General features: G+C 42.1%; 1 protein-coding gene across 4 annotated transcripts in view; it reads left to right on the top strand.

Moving 5' to 3' along the window:
* ZFPM2 (zinc finger protein, FOG family member 2) overlaps positions 1-19,713 on the top strand; it is an 869,848-nt gene that overhangs the window by 183,949 nt on the left and 666,186 nt on the right. For 3 of the 4 annotated variants that reach the window (XM_033933814.1, XM_033933811.1, XM_033933810.1), the window contains exon 2: positions 19,055-19,207. The exons of the other annotated variant lie outside the window; for it this stretch is intronic. In XM_033933814.1, coding sequence (XP_033789705.1) covers positions 19,055-19,207 — 153 coding nt within the window. The remainder of the gene's footprint in view (positions 1-19,054; positions 19,208-19,713) is intronic. 4 annotated transcript variants of the gene reach the window in all.

The raw sequence follows: 19,713 nt of genomic DNA, 5'->3' as shown, positions 1-19,713 counted from the left end.
GAGAAGTGGGAAGATTTACTCCCTCTTCTACAAAACTGCGCTAGCAGTTTCTAGCACAGGGAGCCGTGCTGAATGGCCCACCCTGCTCCCGACGCTCCTAGGAACTCCATGAGCATTGGGAGCAGCATGAGCCATTCAGTGCGGCTCTCTGTGCTCTTTCTGTGCTAAAAAACTGCTAGTACAGTTTCGTAGAAGAGGAGGTTAGCGTGTGTAAATCCCTGAAGCAGCCAAACATGGTGAAACAAGGCCTTGTTGGAATCATTTAATGGTGTTTTCAACGTCTTTTAACTGCTTGCTGACAGATTCCTATGCAGATTAAATACAAAGGATACAAGTACTGCAGCAAGAGCGTCGAAGCCAAAAAGAATTAAGCTGGTTTTTTTTCTTTTGTGCTTTATAAATGAGTGCACAGTGGTGAGTAGAGCCCTTTGTTGCTCTTTACGTTTTGTGGGAGGTTGGAGTTTTTTATGCCGATGACAGAAGGAACAGCAGCTTGAAATCACTTGTTGATTGCTGTGTGAAAATTGGGTTTTGAGGCTTTTCTCCCCCCTCCCCTTTTTAATATTTAAATGTAGATCTTAGGGACTTCCTCCACCTCTGCTGAGTAACATTTTTTCTGAAATATATTTAAACATTTCCATCATATCTCCCTTCTCTTACATTTCCTCCAACGTATACACCTCCCTCCGTATTCGCTGTGATAAGGGATTAATAGAACTGCAAATACAGAAAAACCGTGAATAACTTTTTCATGTTATTCGCTGTTTTCTGTTAAAAACAATCATGAATATGATGAAACCGCGAATAACATGGCCCGTTCCTGAAGGAGATGCAAAACACGGTGAAGATAGTGCTGGGAATAAGCTATTTTCTCTGTAAACACTTGGAATCAGAGATTTCTCTATGCAAGCTGATGTAATTTGGGGGAGGAGCCAGCAAGATTTTTAAGCCTGTCCCCGTACACCTTATGACGAAGATCACTGACAATTTTAGTAGAACCTCCTCTGGACCGACTTCATCCTGTTAATATCTTTTTGAAAATGTGATCTCATTCTAAATGAGGTCTCACCAGAGTCTTATACAGGAACATCAATACCTTCTTTTTCCTAAAGGCCATACCTCTTCTTATGCAGCCTAACATCCTTCTAGCTTTCACCATCACCTTTTCAGCCTATTTGGTCACCTTAAGATCATTACATACTATCATACTGCTCCCCTTTCATATACAAAAAGTTTTCACCCTTAAACTGTATCATTCCCTCAAGTTTCAGATAGAAACATAGAAACACTGGAAGATGACAGAGTGTAGTGGTAAATGGAGTTCACTCTGAATAAAAGGATGTTACCAGTGGTGTACTGCAAGGATTGGCTCTTTGGGTGGTTCTTTTAACATTTCTGCAAGCAATATTGTTGAAGGGCTATCTGGTAAGGTTTGCCTCTTTGCAGAGGATAACAAGATTGGCAACAGGATAGATACCCCTGGTGTGGATTACATGATGAAGGATCTATCAAAGTTATAAGAATGGTTTGGAATTTGGCAGATAAGATCTAATGCTAAAAAATGCAAGGTCATGCATTTGTTCTCCGAAAGCCTGAAAGAACAATGCAGTGTAGGGAGTGAAGAACTTTTTGTGCATGAAAGAGGAATGGGACTTGGGTGATGATATTATGTGATGATATTAAGGTGGCCGAACAGGTAGAAAAGGGAACGGCAAGAGCTAGAAGGATGCTTGTGTAGAACCCCCTAGGGTCGATGTGATACAATTTCATTACAATTTAACATAACATAACATTCAGCTTATATACCGCAGGACCGTGAAGCTCTATGCGGCTTTCAAAAAATGAGTTGTACAATTGAATAAACAGAATTAGTTACCCAGGTACTTAACAAACAAATGTTTAAAATACCCCCTAAATTCTGAGTAAGTACTAAAGAAGTCACAATCAGTCGATCTAAGTCCTTGCCCCATAAAGCTGCCTGATAGAACAGAAGATGTTGATAATTTTTTTATGTTTATAGCCTTTGACAGCCGGAATGATAAAACTCAAATGTGAACGTCTCTTATGTTTAATTATTACAATTAAATGTATGAGATGTTATAATCATGGTCAAATGTTTCAATAGGTTTCCCTTTCAATTCACACCAATACAGAGGTTAAACATGTGGAGGGGCATAATCAAAAAAAGCGCCTAAGTCCTTAATCGTTCAACGCAGAAGCAGGGAAAGTGTCCATAACCAAAACAAACGTCCTTGTTTTGATTATGGCCTTCCTCTGCCTAAACGCCCAATCTCCACTACGTCTAAAAGTACACCCACACGACGTCTACACTTTTCAGCCATAACGAAACAAAAAAACGCCTAAGCCTCAAACGTCCAACAGAAGGGCTTTTAGGCGAAGGAGGAGCCAGTCCTTCGCCTAAAAGCTGGATTCTGTCAAAAACAACACCGGTTACAGAATCCCCCCCCCCCACAACCATCCAGGCAGGAGGGTGCCCAAGCCCTCCTGCCATATCGAAGCGTGACCCCCCCCCTCCCAACAACATCGGGGCAAGAGGGAGCTCAAGCCCTCTTGCCCCGGCCAACAGCGGCATCCCCGATGATATCGGGGCAAGAGGGAACCCAAGCCCTCTTGCCCCACCGATTAACATCGGGCCAGGAGGGAGCCCAAGCCCTCCTGGCCCAGCGACCACCCCCTCCCCCGTCCAGCAGGGAGCCCAAGCCCTCCTGGCCCCGGCAACCCCTCCCCCCCGCTGCTACTTGAATGGGCCAGGAGGGAGCCCAAGCCCTCATGGCCCCGGCGACCCCCCCGCTACTACTTGAATGGGCCAGGAGGGAGCCCAATTCCTCCTAGCCCCGGCGACCACCCCGCCGCTACTTGAATGGGACAGGAGGGAGCCCAAACCCTCCTGGCCCCGGTGACCCCCTACCCCTCACCCCCCCACTACAATACGGGCAGGAGGGATCCCAGGCCCTCCTGCCCTTGACGGAACCCCCCTCCCCCCAACGATCGACCCCCCCAGAACCCCCAATGGCCTTCCCCCCGCCGACCCGTGACCCCATTTTTCGGCACTTAGACCTGGTTTGACTATGTCTAAGTCAAAAAGGTCTAAGTGCCAACTAGGCAACCTGTAAATGTTTTGGTTATACCTGTTGTACGCCTAAGTGTAGGTGGGCCCGCCCTTTCCCCTCCTCTAAACGCACCTCTTTTCTCTCTGTGCGTTTAGTGGCAGGGAAAAGGCCTAAGCTGTTTTTAGATACGTCTAAAAACCAGCTTTGGTTATAGGTACTTGGACGATCAAGCTTTTTGATCGTCCAAGAAGCCATTTAGGACACTTTTTAGACTTTTGGGTTTTTTTGATTATTACTCCTTTTATTTGTTGCAACTTCAAAAAAACCCAAAACAATAACAGTTGAGAATGAAAAAAATAAATAAATAGGTATTTCCAATAATTATTGCTATCAGATATTGTTTAAATAAGGTAAATTAAACTGAAATAAAAATGAATAGCAAAGCTAATTTACCCTTCATGTGTGATCAAATTTACATTGATGACTCCATTATATTTAGTAATAATATTCAAACCTCAAATAAACGTCATGCCTTTCAACTTAATACCAACTTTGTTCTATGATTTCCAGAACCATAGGTAAGTATTTGACTAGGGGCTTCTTTTACAAAGGTGCGCTAGCAGTTTAACTCACGTAATAACGCGTGCTATATCGCCGGACGCGCTAGCCGCTACCACCTCCTCTTGAGCAGGCGGTAGTTTTTGGCCAGCGCGGGGGTTAGTGCATGATGAAAAGTCGCACGCGTTAACCCCGCTAGCGTGCTTTTGTAAAAGGAGCCCTTGGTGACTCTTTTAAAACTAGAGAGTGTTTCTCAGTTTCAAAGTTCACTAAAATATATATAAAAAATGTACTGTACATGTGTGTGCACATAAAAAAAATATATATATAAAACACCAACCTGTTTTCACCAGTATCACCACTTTCTTGCATTGGGTACTGCTGTTCTGTCACCTGTCTGGAACCAGCAGCTCCTAGGAAGATCCATATGTTTGCTACTATCCTATCTGAAACAAATGAAAGGAAGCAGAACTCTAACCTCCATAGATACATGCAGACTAAAGTCAGTGCCTTTTTAGGCTAGAAATTCTTATGAAATCTGCTTGCAGATTTTCAGCACACAATATCTGGGCCACCTCAGCTATCTGTATATCCAAGTATTTTTCATTCAGAAATAATGAAACTCCTCAGTAATTGCCTCAAAGTTTCACACACAGCACCCATTATATCAGGAATACTGACTGGAAACAGTTCTGCACCACAGAACTTCTTAGAATTATAAGTCAAGAGATCACTCTTAAGGCTTTAGACCTACAGTTCTCAAAAGAACATTTAGCTTTCAAAAATAGTTTTAGATTCTCCAAGTTGCACACAACTGTGTATAATGGATAAGGTCTCAGCAGATTAATAATCAGAAAAGACTGCAGGAATGCACTCCAACACTGCAGCAGAAAAAAAAACAGCTGAATACTACTGTTAATTAAATATAAAACATTTGCTTTAAACACCAATAATATTAGGCAGTCTGAGTTGAATCAGTGGTCTTACATAGTGAAGGGATATATTTTTCTTGTTTCAGAATGTTTTCTGCATGTTTTTATCCAAACATTCCTCATGAAGAAACAAACAGGTTAATAAGTTGATCTCCTGGTATCAGAAGAAAAGCAGTATTCTGTGAATAAACTGTGCTGTATAACAACCAATTATTTTTGGTAACCCAATGTGAATTACAGTAGCATTTTCATATTGATACTAGGGCATAAAGCAAGCTTGTCCAATCTATTGACTAGGGGCTAGAACCTGGCCCTTCATGTGCTTTTTTTTCTGGCCCTCAGAAACTTATAATTCATGTGGAGGGGCATAATCAAAAGGGACGTCTAAGTCCGTTTAAGTCCAACGTAAAAAAATAGCCTAGGACACATTTTTGAAAAATACATCCAAAATTTTTTTACTTTTGAAAATCGTCTAATTATACGTCCTGCAGATCTGATCGTCCAAGTCGCTAAATCGTCCATCTTTATACCACATTTTCGTCTAACTTTTCGTCCAAGTCCAAAACGCCTAGAACTAGCTCTGTTGGACGTGGAAGGAGTCTGCAAAGTGATGGACTGAACACCCAGACCTGGCACTTAAATAGTGGGGTACCTTACAGGGCACTGCTGTGAAATTCACAAAAAGGGTGCTATGTCTCCCTTATAGGTCATGGTGAGCCCCCCAAACCACCTCCAGAATCCCCTAGACCCACTTATCTACCACCCCAATAGCCCTTATGGCTGCAGGAGCCGCTTATATGCCAGTAAAAAAGGGTTTGGAGTGTATAGGGCAGTGCACATGTTTAAGTATCAATGCAGTGATTACAGGGGCTTATGGGCATGGGTCTTCCTTTCCATGAGTCCCTAACCCACCCCCAAGACGACTTAATCTGCCTCTGTGCTGGACGACTAGGCTTTCCTATGCCAGGCTGCCAGGTGATGATGTTCTGGAGGCTGAATTTTAAAGGTGTGATTAATATTTTTATGGGGGCGGGGGGCTCGAGCACCACTGGGGCAGTGTGTGTGTGTGGGGGGGGTCTGTTTTATGTGTTTGTAGTGCTTCTCTGGTGACATTAAGTGGGTTTTTGTGACTTAGACCATGTTTTACATGGTCTAAGTCACAACATCCAAGTTCCGTCGATCGTGGGCTGTAAAACCTTTGGTTATGCATGCTGTACGTCTAAGTCTAAGCCCAGCTCCCGCCCTCGACACTCCTCCCGAAACGCCCCATTCAGTGGCACTATGAAGGCCTAGGTCGTTTAGAAATACATCCAAAACCCGTTTTTAGTATTGGCAGTTGGACGTATTTGGGAAATGTTTGTCCAAGTGCCGACTTAGGCCGGTTTTTGGACGTTTTTCTCTTTCGATTATGAGCCCCATAGTGCTTATAGCAAGATTCCTACTACCCTGCTGTGACTCCTCAGATCTCTCTGAGCCGTGCAGTGCTGAAAGTTCAGATTGGTCTTGGGTTTTCAAGTCTCATGAGACTTGAATCCATGAAACCAACCTGAACTTCCTGTACCATATAGCTAACTTGCGGAGAGCTGAATCATGGTGGAGAAGCGGGAATCCCATTGTTTGTTCTGCAGCTGAAACCATGAGATCTATGTGCATGCACTGCTTTCAATGCATATTCTTTGGGGAAATCCTGAAAACCCGACTGGATTGGGCCCTCAAGGAGGGACTTTGGGGACCCCTGGCATACAGTATAGTTAAGCTGTGGAATCTATTGCTGGAGCATGTGGTCAAGATAACTAACAGAGAGGGATTTAAGAGGTTTTGACAAGTTCCTGGAAGAAAAGTCCCTAAAATACTATTAGCCAGGTAGACTCAGCAGAGTCTTTGCTCATCCCTGGAAATGAAGTATGAGAAATAGTTCAACTTTTGGGAAAGTGCCAGGAACTTATGACCCGGACTTTCAGAACTGGATTAAAACTATAATGAGCCCTAGGCAAACATACATGTGTGTCCCACCTCCCTACCATAGGCTCCTATTTATTTGGTCTCTTCCCCCCCATGAGTGACATTCATTTTCCTTGCCCTCTTCCCTCCATGTCACTCATGTTCTTTCTCTAACATTTCATCTCTTCAGTGGTATTAGTAAAAGTGCCGAGTTTTGTTGTAGGTGTAGTGACAGTAATAGTTTGTGAATGAGCATGGATACTAGGCAGGCACAAATTTCAAATGGAGTGGCTTACCAAGTTTCCAAGTTCCAGGGGGAGATTTTAGCCAGTCCTGGATTTCTGACAAGCCTATCCCAGTGCATTATGGGACCTGAAGCAATGATTTCAATGGATAGAATCAAGGACTACAAAGAGCACACTGAATTAATTGGGATCTAATTGCAAAAAAAAAAAAGACTGATCAAAAAGTCTCTCTACTGGAACTGGATAACTTAGATCTGGAGCAACAGTCTGAGAACCAGGGAAATTGGGTTGTTATTTTCACCCTCTGTTGCCTCTGGTAATGGTGGACTCTCCCAAAGAGTGAAATTTACAGTCATTATGTCTCTTAAGTATACATTCACAAAAATCCACATGTGTGAGGTAAGCTTCAAAAATGGATGTTTAGCTTTCTTTGCTAATTTTGATATAATGTAGGCAAAGTGGAGGTAATATTAGGGCAGGTTTCAAAGGAATATGCCCTGGTAACAATAGTTAGCTTGGTAAATTCCCCAGGCTGAAAACTTCCCTTCTTTAAGTAACATAGAAGATGAAACATAGAAACATAGAAGATGACGGCAGAAAAGGGCTACAGCCCATCAAGTCTGCCCACTCTGCTTACCCACCCCCTGTCTATGCCCTAATGACCCAATTTCTTTATCTTGACCCTCGTAGGGATCCCACATGGGTATCCCATTTATTCTTAAAGTCTGGCACGCTGTCTGCCTCGATCACCTGCACTGGATATGTACTGGCACATTTGAGCCAGCCCTCCCCTTTGGGACATTTACTGGCTCTCTTATATGCCTCATACACAGCTTAAACTTCACCTCCCCACCCCCTAACAGACACTAGCATTTCCACAGCACAGGAACTGACCACTGTTCATCTCTTCATTCCTGTCATTAGAATAGCCGTGCTATTAACCAGTTCATACCACTGTCTCTTCATTGGCAAGGAGGAACACTGGAGAGCTGGAGATAAATATCCAGAGTCTTGAGTCATCTTTCTGGCTTTGAGACAGGTAATTGACAAATTTGAAGAATCCTGGAAAAATCTAAATAGTTGGCAATCCACACATCCCAAGGGAACTTGTTTATCTGAAGAACAAGAGAAAAGTGCAATCTTGATTCCGAGGAAACACAAAAGTTATTAACGGAGCACTTTTTCCTAAACTTTCTACTGCCAGAAGGTGAGCAGATCCAAGAAGTTCACTATCTGGGCAGGCTTTACATCATATAATTCCCTTTCTTGCCCCACTCCCTCAACTCTTAAGGGTAAGTAAAACATCTTACTAATTGGAGGGAGGGAATTGATGGGATTTTCAAAATCTCCTTCAGATACTTCTGAAATATAGCCAATGGTGATAAATGTCTCTAAGGAAAGTTCATGAGTCTAAGGGTCAGTGATCTCAAAGCACGTTCCAAATTCTCAACTTCTTTTATCTTGCACTAGAAGATTTTGGGTAACCCTTAACCTTCCAGTATCCTCCTCCAGGGATTTAGTTCTATAAGCTAGCACTTGATGTTCACCCCCTTTTGCTTGAACTCTAGAATGACTATCCAATGTGATAGTAGCAAATGAAGAAATAAGTTTATTTACCTCTTCTTTTACAAAAGCGCGTAAGAGGTTTTTAGTGTCAGCTGGCACGTTAAATGCTTTGCGCTGCTCCAATGCTTTTAGGAACTCTATGACCATCGGAGGAGTGCAGAGCATTCAACGCACCGGCCGGCACTAAAAAACCTCTCACGTGCTTTTGGCCAGAGTAACATTAGATGGTCTACCATGGAGGGGGACATACTTATGAAGGAAGGCACAGAACTCTGTGTCTTAGGGGACTGTGTGTTTTTTTCACAACCAAAATCTCCTTTCTCATAATTCCTGGTGATTAAGAACTCTTCTTCCTCTGTTTGCAATTCACTCTGCCCCACTGCTGCAGCTGGTTCATCTGTGGGTGGACAACTCCGATCTTCGAGGGCCGGAATCCATTCAGGATTTCCCCAATGAATATGCATTGAAAGCAGTGTATGCAAAGAGATCTCATGCATATTCATTGAGGAAATCCTGAAAACTTGACTCGAGGACTGGACTTGCCCACCCCTGATCTATCACAAGTGCTCTTCCAAAGGCACACTCCTTGGTTTCACCTCTCTGGCCTGCCTGTCAGGCCACCACTACTGACTATCTTTATAAAGACACAAAGAAGCTATGGCCATTATTAGAAATATACTAACATGTAAAGAGTACCATTTTCTATGTGTACTGTATATCACTTACATGTGTGAATACTGATTTCATAAAGCCACTGTTTACTTGTGGAGGTCCATCCCACACAGAGTTTTCAAAGGGGATTCAGTGTGGCTCAAATGGGACTCAAAATTTACATCTATATTTCCCCACCAGATCCACTACATCCCAAAGAGGTGTGATCCCCTACCTCCGCCAACAGTTCTGAGACCTTCCCGATGTCCTATTTTTCAATCTATTTTCTACCTCCTCGTTCTTTCTGATTCTCTTCTTGAACTCTCTTATGCTTTTTGATTCCCCACAACTCCCCATACTGTCTGATCCCTCTCCCAACCATCCCCCATTGTAACTATTCTTAAACCACAAAACCCCATGCTGAAGAAAGAATGTGATCTCCTCCTTCCCCCCCACCCCCCGAGACCTATCCTGTTCTACTCTCAATTCACTGGGACCTACCAATGTGGTAGATGTCCCATGTCAGTGTTTCCAGACAACAGAGGCCCTTCTCTTCTGCTGTCTGTGATGGTACCAGGATCCAAGATGGCACCTCCATCTTCTAGCACTGCCCGAAGGCAAATGCACCATCTTGGATCTTGGTAGAGATGCCATCTCATTTTCTGGTGCCATCATGGGCAGCAGTAGAGGGAGACCACTGATGCATGAGAATTTATAAGGATCTTCTATAGCACATGTGTCAAACACAAGGCCCCCTTGGCCTTTTTATGTGGCCGGTGGCAATGCTCCCGAACTTCCCCTTCACGGTGTCCTCCCTCCTGCGCTGGTCCGACGTTACCATCATGCCAGAAAGTCTGCCAGCTTCAGCAGTGTTGTCCATGGCTCCTCCTCCTGCCTTTCATCCACCACGATCCACCCGGGCAGAAACAGGAAGTTGAGTGTCATTGAAGACAGACCGCGGCAGGCAAAAAGTAGGAGGGGGAGCCACATACAACACTGCCAAATCGCTGAGGCAGGCAGATTTGGCGGCAATATCGGACCAGCGCCAGAGGGAAATATACGCAGGGCTGTGAGGAAAGAGGGACCGGCGCTGGAGCAAAAGGCAAGCTGGGCTGTGAGGAGAGCAAGATGAAGGGAGAGAGGTTAGACCTGGGGTAGTGTGAAGGAAGAGGGAAAAAGATACTTGAAGGGAGAACCATTGGGAAGAAAAAGGGAGAAATAGTGGACCTGGGGGGAGAGAGGCAGGCAGACAGGGGGAGAGATTGGATGGGGGGGCGTTTGGGAAGAGAAAGGGAGAGAAGTTGGATCTGGAGATGGAAGGGAGTAAGAAATATTAGGCCTGGAGTGGAAGAGAGAGAGAGATGCAGCATCTCTTTTTTTCCTTCCATCTCATTGTTCAGCATCAAGTGGGGAGGGAAGAAGAACAACAGAAAAGAGAGAGCAAAATGTTGGATCAAGAGGAGAGATAGAAGGAAATAGGAGGCTAGGAAAGGAGTGGGATGGGAAATGGGAGAGCTACAGAATAAGAGAAGATGGAAAATTGATAGGTAGCTGAAAATTTAAAAAGGAGAAGGATGAGAAAGAGGGCAAAATTTGAGTGGACAGAGGCAGAAAGGAGAAAAGTTGAAAAGGAAAAATCAATATGTTGGAGAAAAGGACTGGAGCAAGAGAGAAGAGGAGAAAAAAATGGACAACAGACACTGGAAAGAGAATTAGAAGATTAACAAAATCAGAAAGAGAAACTGGAACTAAAAGCAAAATGACCAGACAACAAAAGGTAGAAAAAATAATTTTATTTTCTGTTTTGTGATTACAATTTGTCAAATTTGAAATGTGTATCCTGCCAGAGCTGGTGTTAGACTGCAAGCGTGAACTAGGACCTAAAAGAGAGGAAAAGTCTTTTTTATTTATTTTGTAGCCGGCGTGGGGTTGGAGAGGTTGTAGCTCTATACTTCTACTAAGACTAACCCCCTTCTTTGCTGGCATGCAACGTGGGTTGTGGCGGTGATTGATCCGATGCTCTACGTCAGCAAAAGAGGGGGTAAGTATCTTAATAAAAAATCCGGCCCACGACTTAACCTGTGTTTTAGATTTTGACCTCTTATGTGATTTGAGTTTGACACCCCTGTTCTACAGTGTAGATAGGGGTGGGAGAGTGTAGGACTGGTGGGAAAGCAAGGTTCTTTTGTCTGGAGTTGGGTTTTGGGAGTGGAGAATCAGAGTCCATCAGCGTCAGGAGGGAGATCAGACAAAATTGAGGGGGGGGGTCAGGTGACAGCAATATGAACATCTATGCTGCTATTGCAACATAGATGTGCATGTGCTTTGAAATGGATGCCTGTGCCTGCTTTTTCCCTGTCTATATTTTGGATGTATTTGTCTCTAAAATAAATATTCCTGATACAAGTTCCTGCATTTTAGAACAAGTTTTTACATAGAGAATGACCCGGGGAGAAATTTTTCCCCATCTCTGCGGGAAATCATTTTCCTGTCCCATCCCGGCAAGTTCTTTTCCTATCCCTGCCCCATTCCTGCAAGCTCTGTCCTCATCTGCACAAACATCAAACACTTTAAAATTATAAGTGTTTGAGGCTTGGGCAGTTAAGGCAGAGCTTACAGGAATGGGACAGGGACAGTGATAAAACTTGTGGGGATGGCAGATCCAGTTCTAAAATAATAAGGGGACGTCAGATGTTCTAACTTGGATATCTGATTTCTCATTTGAACATTCCTTCTGAAATGTCATTCATAGTTATCTTGTCACATTAAGGGCTCCTTTTACTAAGCTGTGATAGCGGTTTTAGTGCGCGCTTAGTGTGCGCAGAATTGCTGCGCTCCCTAGACGCTAATGTCAGCATTGAGCTGGCGTTAGTTCTAGCTGCGTAGCGTGGGTTTAGCGTGTGCTAAAATTCTGCGTGCGCTAAAAACGCTATTGCAGTTTAGTAATAGGAGCCCTTAAGTTGCTTCCAATTTTCTACAGGGTATGATAATTTTTTACATTTTTTTTATTTATAGATTTTAAACATAAAGACAATCAAAACATGTTACTTGAATACAGATTAAATTGAAAAAAGAGAGGGAAAAAAAATCTACTAAGGTGAAATTACCAGCAGAAAACTAAATCATTATTTAGTCCACAATCAGTTTTATAAGCCATTTTTATCAATAACAAATATTTTATTTATAAAAATAGGTCTTTATAAAATTGCTTAGGCTAAGTGACTTGTGTATTAGTAGTCTCGTAGTGCATTCTTTAGCCTGGAATTAGCACTGGCGTTCTCATGTATATTATAACATGAATAAATCTCCAAATCAGAAAAGCATGTAAAAATAGTCAGGACCTTTCTGCAAGCCTGAATGTAGGTGTAATGGTGTGCAGACACTTACTACTGCTACTACTTATCATTTCTATAGCACCAGCAGATGCACACAACACTGCAATTAAACAGGCAAGCGAGAGTCCTGCTTGAAAGAGCTTACAAACAGGACAAAAAAGGTGAATCAATTCATTCTTCTCAGGTAGGGAACTGCAAAAGCAGTGATAGGGCAGATGGGGTTGGGGACTAAAGAAGGAATGACAAACGGATATAGGTGCTTTGCAAGTTGGTTGGAGTTAGGTTTTGAAAGGAGCTTCCAAAAAGTGGACTTTTTGCATGGATTTGCATACCTCCAGTGATGGAGCCTGATGTACAAAGTTAGGCAGTTTGTTCCAGGCTTATGGTGCAGCAAAGCAGAAGGGACAGATTTGGGAATAGGAAGTAGAGGAGAAGGGTACAGATAAGAGAAACTTACCTGATGAATGAAATTCCCAGGCGGTGTATAGGGAGAGATCAGAGAGGAAAGATACTGAGGAGTTGCAGAATGATTACACTTGTAGGTTAATAAGAGGAGTTTGAACTATATGCAGAAATAGATAGGGAGCTAATAAAGTGATTTGAAGAGAGGGGTAATGTGAGCATAACGACCCTGGTGGAATATGAGGCATGCAGCAGAATTCTGAACAGATTCAAGGGGAGACAGATGATTTAGTGGAAGACCTGTGAGAAGCAATTTGCAGTAGTCTAGGCAAAAAGTGAAGAGAGTGTGAATAAGGGTCTTAGCACTGTGCTCTGAAAGAAATGGCCGGATTTTAGCAGTGTTGTAGAGAAAGAAATGGGACATTTTTTCAGTCTGTTGGATATGTGAAGAAAAGGAGAGAGATGAGTCAAATATGACCCTGAGGTTGTGAGCTGATGAGAGCGTTATCTGCTGAAATAGAGAATGGAGGAAAAGGAGAGGTGGATTTAGGAGGAAAGATAAAGAGTTCTGTCTTGGCCATGTTTAATTTTAGATGGCACTTTGACATCCAGTTAGCAACATCAGCCAGAGAGGCTGAAACTTGGATCTGAATTCCTGAAGAAATTTCAGTTGTAGAGAGGTAGATCTGTGAATCATCAGCATAGAGGTGATACTGGAAGCCATGGGGCACCAAGGGGACAAGTATAGATGGATGAAAGTATAGGTCCCAGGACAGAGCTTTGAGGTACACCAATTGATAGTGGAATGGTGGCTCCAGAAGCACATGCTAAAAGTGCAGTGGGAAAGACATGAAGAAAACCATGAGATAGAGCCCTGAAAGCCAAGCGAGGACAGTGTATCGATGAGTAGGCACTTCCTAGAAGATTATTCCTTCCTAGAATATTATTATATAAATGCAGACTATTACTATTACTACTTATCACTTATATAGCACTAAAAGGTGTACATGGCGCTCTACATTTTGACATTTATAGATGGTCCCTGCTCAAAAGAGCTTACAATTTAACAGACAGACATGACATAGAGGGTAGAGGATGCAGAACCCAAGCTGAGAGGAGTTAGGAGTTGAAAGCACTCTCAGAGAGGTAACATAAGAACATAAGCAGTGCCTCTGCTGGTTCAGACCAGGGGTCCATCCTGCCCAGCAGTCCACTCACGCGGCAGCCCATCAAGTCCAGGACTTGTATAGTGATCTCTATCTATACCCTTCTATCCCTTTTTTCTTCAGGAATTCATCCAATCCCTTCTTGAATCCTGATACCGTACACCCTATCACACCCTCTGCAAACGCATTCCAGGCATCCACCACCCTTTGGGTGAAGAAGAACTTCCTAGCATTGATTCTGAATTTGTCCCCTCTTGATTTTTCCGTATGCCCTCTCGTTCTTGTGGTTTCTAAAAGTTTGAAGAATCTGTCCCTCTCCACTTTCTCTATGCCCTTCATGATCTTGAAGTCTCTATCATGTCCCTTCTAAGTCTCTGCTTTTCCAGGGAAAAGAGCCCCAGTTTCTCTAATCTTTCAGCATATGAAAGGTTTTCCATACCTCTTATCAATCGCGTCACTCTTTTCTGAACCCTCTCTAGTATCGCCATATCCTTCTTAAGGTATGGCGACCAATATTGGACACAGTACTCCAGATGTGGGTGCACCATTGTCCGATACAACAGCAGGATGACCTCTTTCGATCTTGTTGTAATGCCTTTTTTGATAATACCCAGCATTCTATTTGCCTTCTTAGAGGCCGCTGCGCACTGTGACGACGGCTTCATTGTGTTGTCCTTTTCTTGGGTACTTTCACCTATTACCAGCTCTCCCATCATATAGCTGTACTTTGGGTTTCTGTTCCCTACGTGCAAGACTTTACATTTCTCTACATTAAACTTTATCTGCCATCTCAGTGCCCACTCTTCTAGCATATTCAGGTCCTTTTGTAATTCCTCGCAGTCCTCTTTAGTCCCAACTCCACTAAATAATTTGGTGTCTTCTGCAAATTTTATTACTTTGCACTTCATCCCTGTTTCTAGATCGTTTATAAATATTTTGAACAGCAGCGGTCAGAGTACCGACCCCTGCGGAACACCACTCGTGACCCTCCTCCAGTCAGAGTAGTGGCCCTTCACTCCTACTCTTTGCTTCCTACCTGCCAACCAATTTTTGATCCATCTATGAACGTCTCCTTCCACCCCATGGTTCTTCAGTTTCCATAGTAGGCGTTCATGGAGTACCTTGTCAAAGGCCTTTTGGAAATCCAAGTATACGATGCCTATGGGGTCCCCTTTGTCCATTTGTTTATTAATTCCTTCGAAGAAGTGCAATAAATTCGTTAGGCACGATCTTCCCTTGCAGAAGCCATGCTGGCTTGTTTTCATCAGTTTGTTTCTATCTAGATGTTCATCAATGCTTTCTTTTATCAGCGCTTCTGCCATTTTCCCTGGAACCGAGGTCAGACTTACCGGTCTGTAGTTCCCCGGGTCACCTCTTGATCCTTTTTTAAAGATGGGCGTAGCATTAGCTATCCTCCAATCCTCCGGGATCACACCTGTTTTCAGGGATAGGTTACAAACCCACTGTAGTAGTTCTGCTATTTAAACGGGCATTGAACACTGCCAGAGATGGAGCCCACTGTAGGTATTCGGGCAGCTTGTTCCAAGCATATGGTGCAACAAAGCAGAAGGGACGGAGTCTGGAGTTGGCAGTTTAAGAGAAGGACACAGATAGGAGGGACTTACCAGCTAAGCAGAGCTCAAGGTGGGGATCATAGGGGGGGGGGATAAGTGAAGAGAAATAGTGAGGAGCAGCTGAGTGGGTGCATTTGTAGGTCAGTAAGAAGAGTTTGAATTGTATTCGACAACAGATGGAAAGTCAATGAAGTGACTTTAGGAGAGGAGTAATGTGAGTAAAGCGGCTCTCCCAGAATGAGTCATGCAGTCAAATTCTGGATGGATTGGAGGGGAACGAGATGGCTAAGTGGAAGGCCAGAGAGTAGTGAGTTTCAGTAGTCTAAGAGTGAGGTGATGAGGGCTTGGATAAGTATTTTGGTAGTGTGCTCAGACAGGAAGGATCAAATTTTGGTAATATTATAGAGGAAGAAGCATGTGGGGGTGTTGGAGCACAGCAGGAGATTGTATGAGGATGTTAGGGCAAGGAATTTAGAGGCGAAGGAATCAGAGGAGATCATACAACATGGATATTGAAGTCACCGGGGATGAGAGCTCGAGGAAGGAGGAGAGCCAAGAGTCAAATTCAGTGAGGAAGGAAGAGTGGGACATATCAAGTGGTTGGTAGATGACTTCTATTCGGAGAGATAGGGGAGCAAAAAGATGGATGGAATGAACTTCAGAGGAGGAATAACATTGAGATGGTGGTGGGAAAAGGGGTAAAAAACCAAAACAAAACTGCAGGGGAATGTACAAGGTGAGGAGTAGGGTGAGAGTGGTGACCCCACACCTCCTCCTTGACTAACCAGGCGAGGCATGTGTGAGAAAAGTTAGCCTCCATGACACAGGGCTGCAGTTGAGGTACAATCATCAGGACAGATCCAGGTTTCTGTTAGTGCGAGCAAGTGGAGAGATGAAGAGGTCATGTATATAGGCAAGCTTGTTGGGAACGGAACGGTTATTCCATAACGTACAAGAGAAGGGCAGGGAGAGGAGGGGGAAGAGAGATGCATATAAGTTCTTTTCAAGCAGTAAGTATAGTTTATGGACCTTATGAAGCAGAGTTCAAGATTACTAGAACATTCTGATGTCTTTCAAACGTTTATATGCTGAGTCCATTAAGGTTGCCCTACTTCAAAGTATTAAAGGACAGAGCTGGGAAACGTACTAATCCACTTTACCAAAATCAGTGAAGCAATTTTAACTGTAAAGAAACAATCTGAGCAAATTTTTGCCCATTGCTGGAAAACTTTCTGGGTCAAACTGAACCCGTTTAAAATTCTCTAATATCTTTCATGCATTACCATTTCAAAACTTGGTATAAATATTCATTGAATTCTTTTTAATATACTTAACAACATTCAGGTAATTTCCATCAACTTCCCTGATTGAAGGAAGGCTAAGTGCAGATGGAAAAAAGATGTACAGCTATGAGCAAAAGCTGAAATCAATTATATATGAGAAATAACATAACACACAGAGAGAAATTAATCAAAAGGAAAAATTTCCACTAGGTGATTCTCTAGACAACTACCTGCAGGCAAGGAGCATAAATGAAAAAAAAAAAAAAAATCAACATTTGTCTTGCAGATAAGGAAAAAAAATTAATAAAAAATATTTCCTGCATACGAGTTCCCAAGGTGCAACTTTTGTTAAAAAGTGACTGGCTTTAGGAAGAATTTGAGTCATTTAGTGGGTTTGAGGGTTACAGCAATATACTTGCTATTAAACTCTATTACATTTGGACATGCAATATTCAAAGAATCTCCATTCCCTCATTACATCGCTCAGTGGGGAACAAGTTACCAGGAGGCCGGAAATATTGAACTAGGATGTCTAAGAGGTATTGCATATGGAAATAACCAAAATGAATAATGCAGAAGGGGGAATCGTCGAGTTTCAGGGAGAACTTTGCTACTGAATTGTAGATTAAATAAAATGTTGTGATCCACTTATGGTATTGGGTTGAATCATAAAATATAAATATGCTTTTAATAAAGATAATAACATAAATTAAATTTATTTATTTAGTATTAGTTTATCAACATTTGCTTCACTGCCCTTGGGCAAAAACCACAAAGGTGATTTATTTACAATGTAAAGTAGGAAAGGTAAGTAACAATATAATCATAAATTGCTGACGGTCCCCTCCCTTCATATAAAAGGAACCAAAAGGCGAGACATTTTCTCAGTAATAGCCCCTCAACTTTGGAATACCCTACCAGCTCTTGTTAGAGAAGAAGCTAATCTCGAACGTTCAAAAGCCTACTCAAGAGTCATTTATTTAAAGAAGCTTTTATCATTTGATTTAAATTTTATCGTATCTTTTTTAACTCCCTTAAGGAATTAAGCAGCAACGAGCCCTTTCCTTTTGGTTTTTTTTCCTTATTTGTCTTTCGTTCCTATCCAAATTGTATTTCTAACCCTATTTCCTTTTGTCTCCCGTCTGTCTGTCTCATTTATCCCTTTTTAATATGCCAGTTATTAGTTGATGTTTCTTTGGGCTCCTTTACGAAGCCACGTTAGCGTCTTTATTGCACGCACCTTTTTAGCGTGCGCTAGCCGAAAAACTACCACCTGCTCAAGAGGAGGCGGTAGCGACTAGCGAGGCTGTCATATTAGCGCGTGCTATTATGCACGTTAAACCGCTAACACGGCTTTGTAAAAGGAGCCCTTTGTAATTGCTTTCTTTTTGTACGTATTAATGGTATTGTTAATGGAATTTTTATTATGTTCATGCTCTTTTTATATATATATATATTAAACTCGCTTAGAAATTAGATAAGCGATTAAATCAAATTTTAATAAAACCTTGAAGAACAATAATAAGCAGAAGGGGAACAAACAAATTACAATGTAACATATAAACGATCAATTTAGAGCAATGTCCAGCTGTGCCAGCAGAATCCCTACAGGCTTGATCAAAAGGAATTTCCCGGCACACTTGAGTAGGTTGTCTGCACATGTTATATTTTATGAATTTCAGAAGAAAGCTCTCTTTGGCATGATGCAAGTTCTATGGTGAGTGTTACCAGTAAATTTGAGAGATTGAGGTCATACTCTACAAATCCTGGTTTAGGATTGAGGCTCATAGTACGTGCATAATTAACCTATTCTGAAAAATTGCCTCTAAGTGAAACCATTTCCTCAGCCCATCTAATCAAAGGCTAAGTGAAAATAAAACATGATTTCATAAGAAGAGAGACCGAAGGTCTATCAAGCCCTGTATCTTGTTTCCAACAGTGGCCAACCCAAGTCCCAAGTACTTCTTCCATTTTCTTACCTTCCCCATTCCTCCCATACCTATGCACTATTTCCTCCCTTGCTCTCCCCTTCTCCTTCCCCACCCCTCCTCCCTGTGTACCATCTCCTCCTTTTCTCTGCCTTCCCTAGCGTTTTTAGCACACGCTAGCCCAAAAATTACCGCCTGCTTAAAAGGAGGCGGTAGCAGCTAGCATGCGCTATTCCTCGCGTTAAGGCCCTAATGCACCTTTGTAAAAGGAGCCCTTTGTTGCAAACTGGAATCCTGGCTATTTAATGTACTTTATTTCAATATAAAGTATAGCAATTAAAGAAAGTCTTCTATTATGTTGGATCTGAATTTTGACACGACGTCTTTCATTTTCTTTTAAAGGACCCCTGGATGCTGTTGAGGATGAAGTTGAAGAGAGTTTGTCTGAAGAGAATGATGTCTCAAAAGAAGATATTCCAGTGGAGGAAAGCTTTTCAGCAGATTTTGAACCTGAGAACCTGAGTTCTGAAGATGTAGAATACTTTTGTAATAAAGGTAATTCAAACAGCGCTGTCTTTGGAGGAATCTGCATTTTCTAATGTGTGTGTTCATGTTCTCACAGAGATTCTTACAGAGAATCCTGAAAATGTGCTATCAAGTTTCAAGTTTATTTATGGCTTGATATACCGACCATCACATGTATCTGTACGGTTTACAATATTAAAAATTATAAAAATCTAATAAAATTTTAGATTTTGATGAAATAAAATAAGAGGAGGGTAAAACTAAAACTATGACAAATTAGGACATTAGAAACGAAAGGTACTGGGGGATAGGGAAGTTTTAATTACAATGATATATAAAAAATAAGTTTCAAGTTTATTAGTGTTTTTGATTAATCACTTAATCACAATTCAAAGCGATGAACAGAAATAATAAACATTAAAATTACAATATTAAGGGGTAATACAATATTTAACATAGACTTAAAATCAAACAGGACTATTAACAAACTTCACAGACAAGAAAAAGGGGAAAAAAGGGAATTGAACTACAAAATA

This window comes from Geotrypetes seraphini, chromosome 2 (genome assembly GCF_902459505.1).
Source record: "Geotrypetes seraphini chromosome 2, aGeoSer1.1, whole genome shotgun sequence".
NCBI lineage: Eukaryota > Metazoa > Chordata > Amphibia > Gymnophiona > Dermophiidae > Geotrypetes > Geotrypetes seraphini.
Note: the sequence above shows the minus strand (reverse complement) of the source record. Positions and strands in the feature narration are given on the sequence as shown.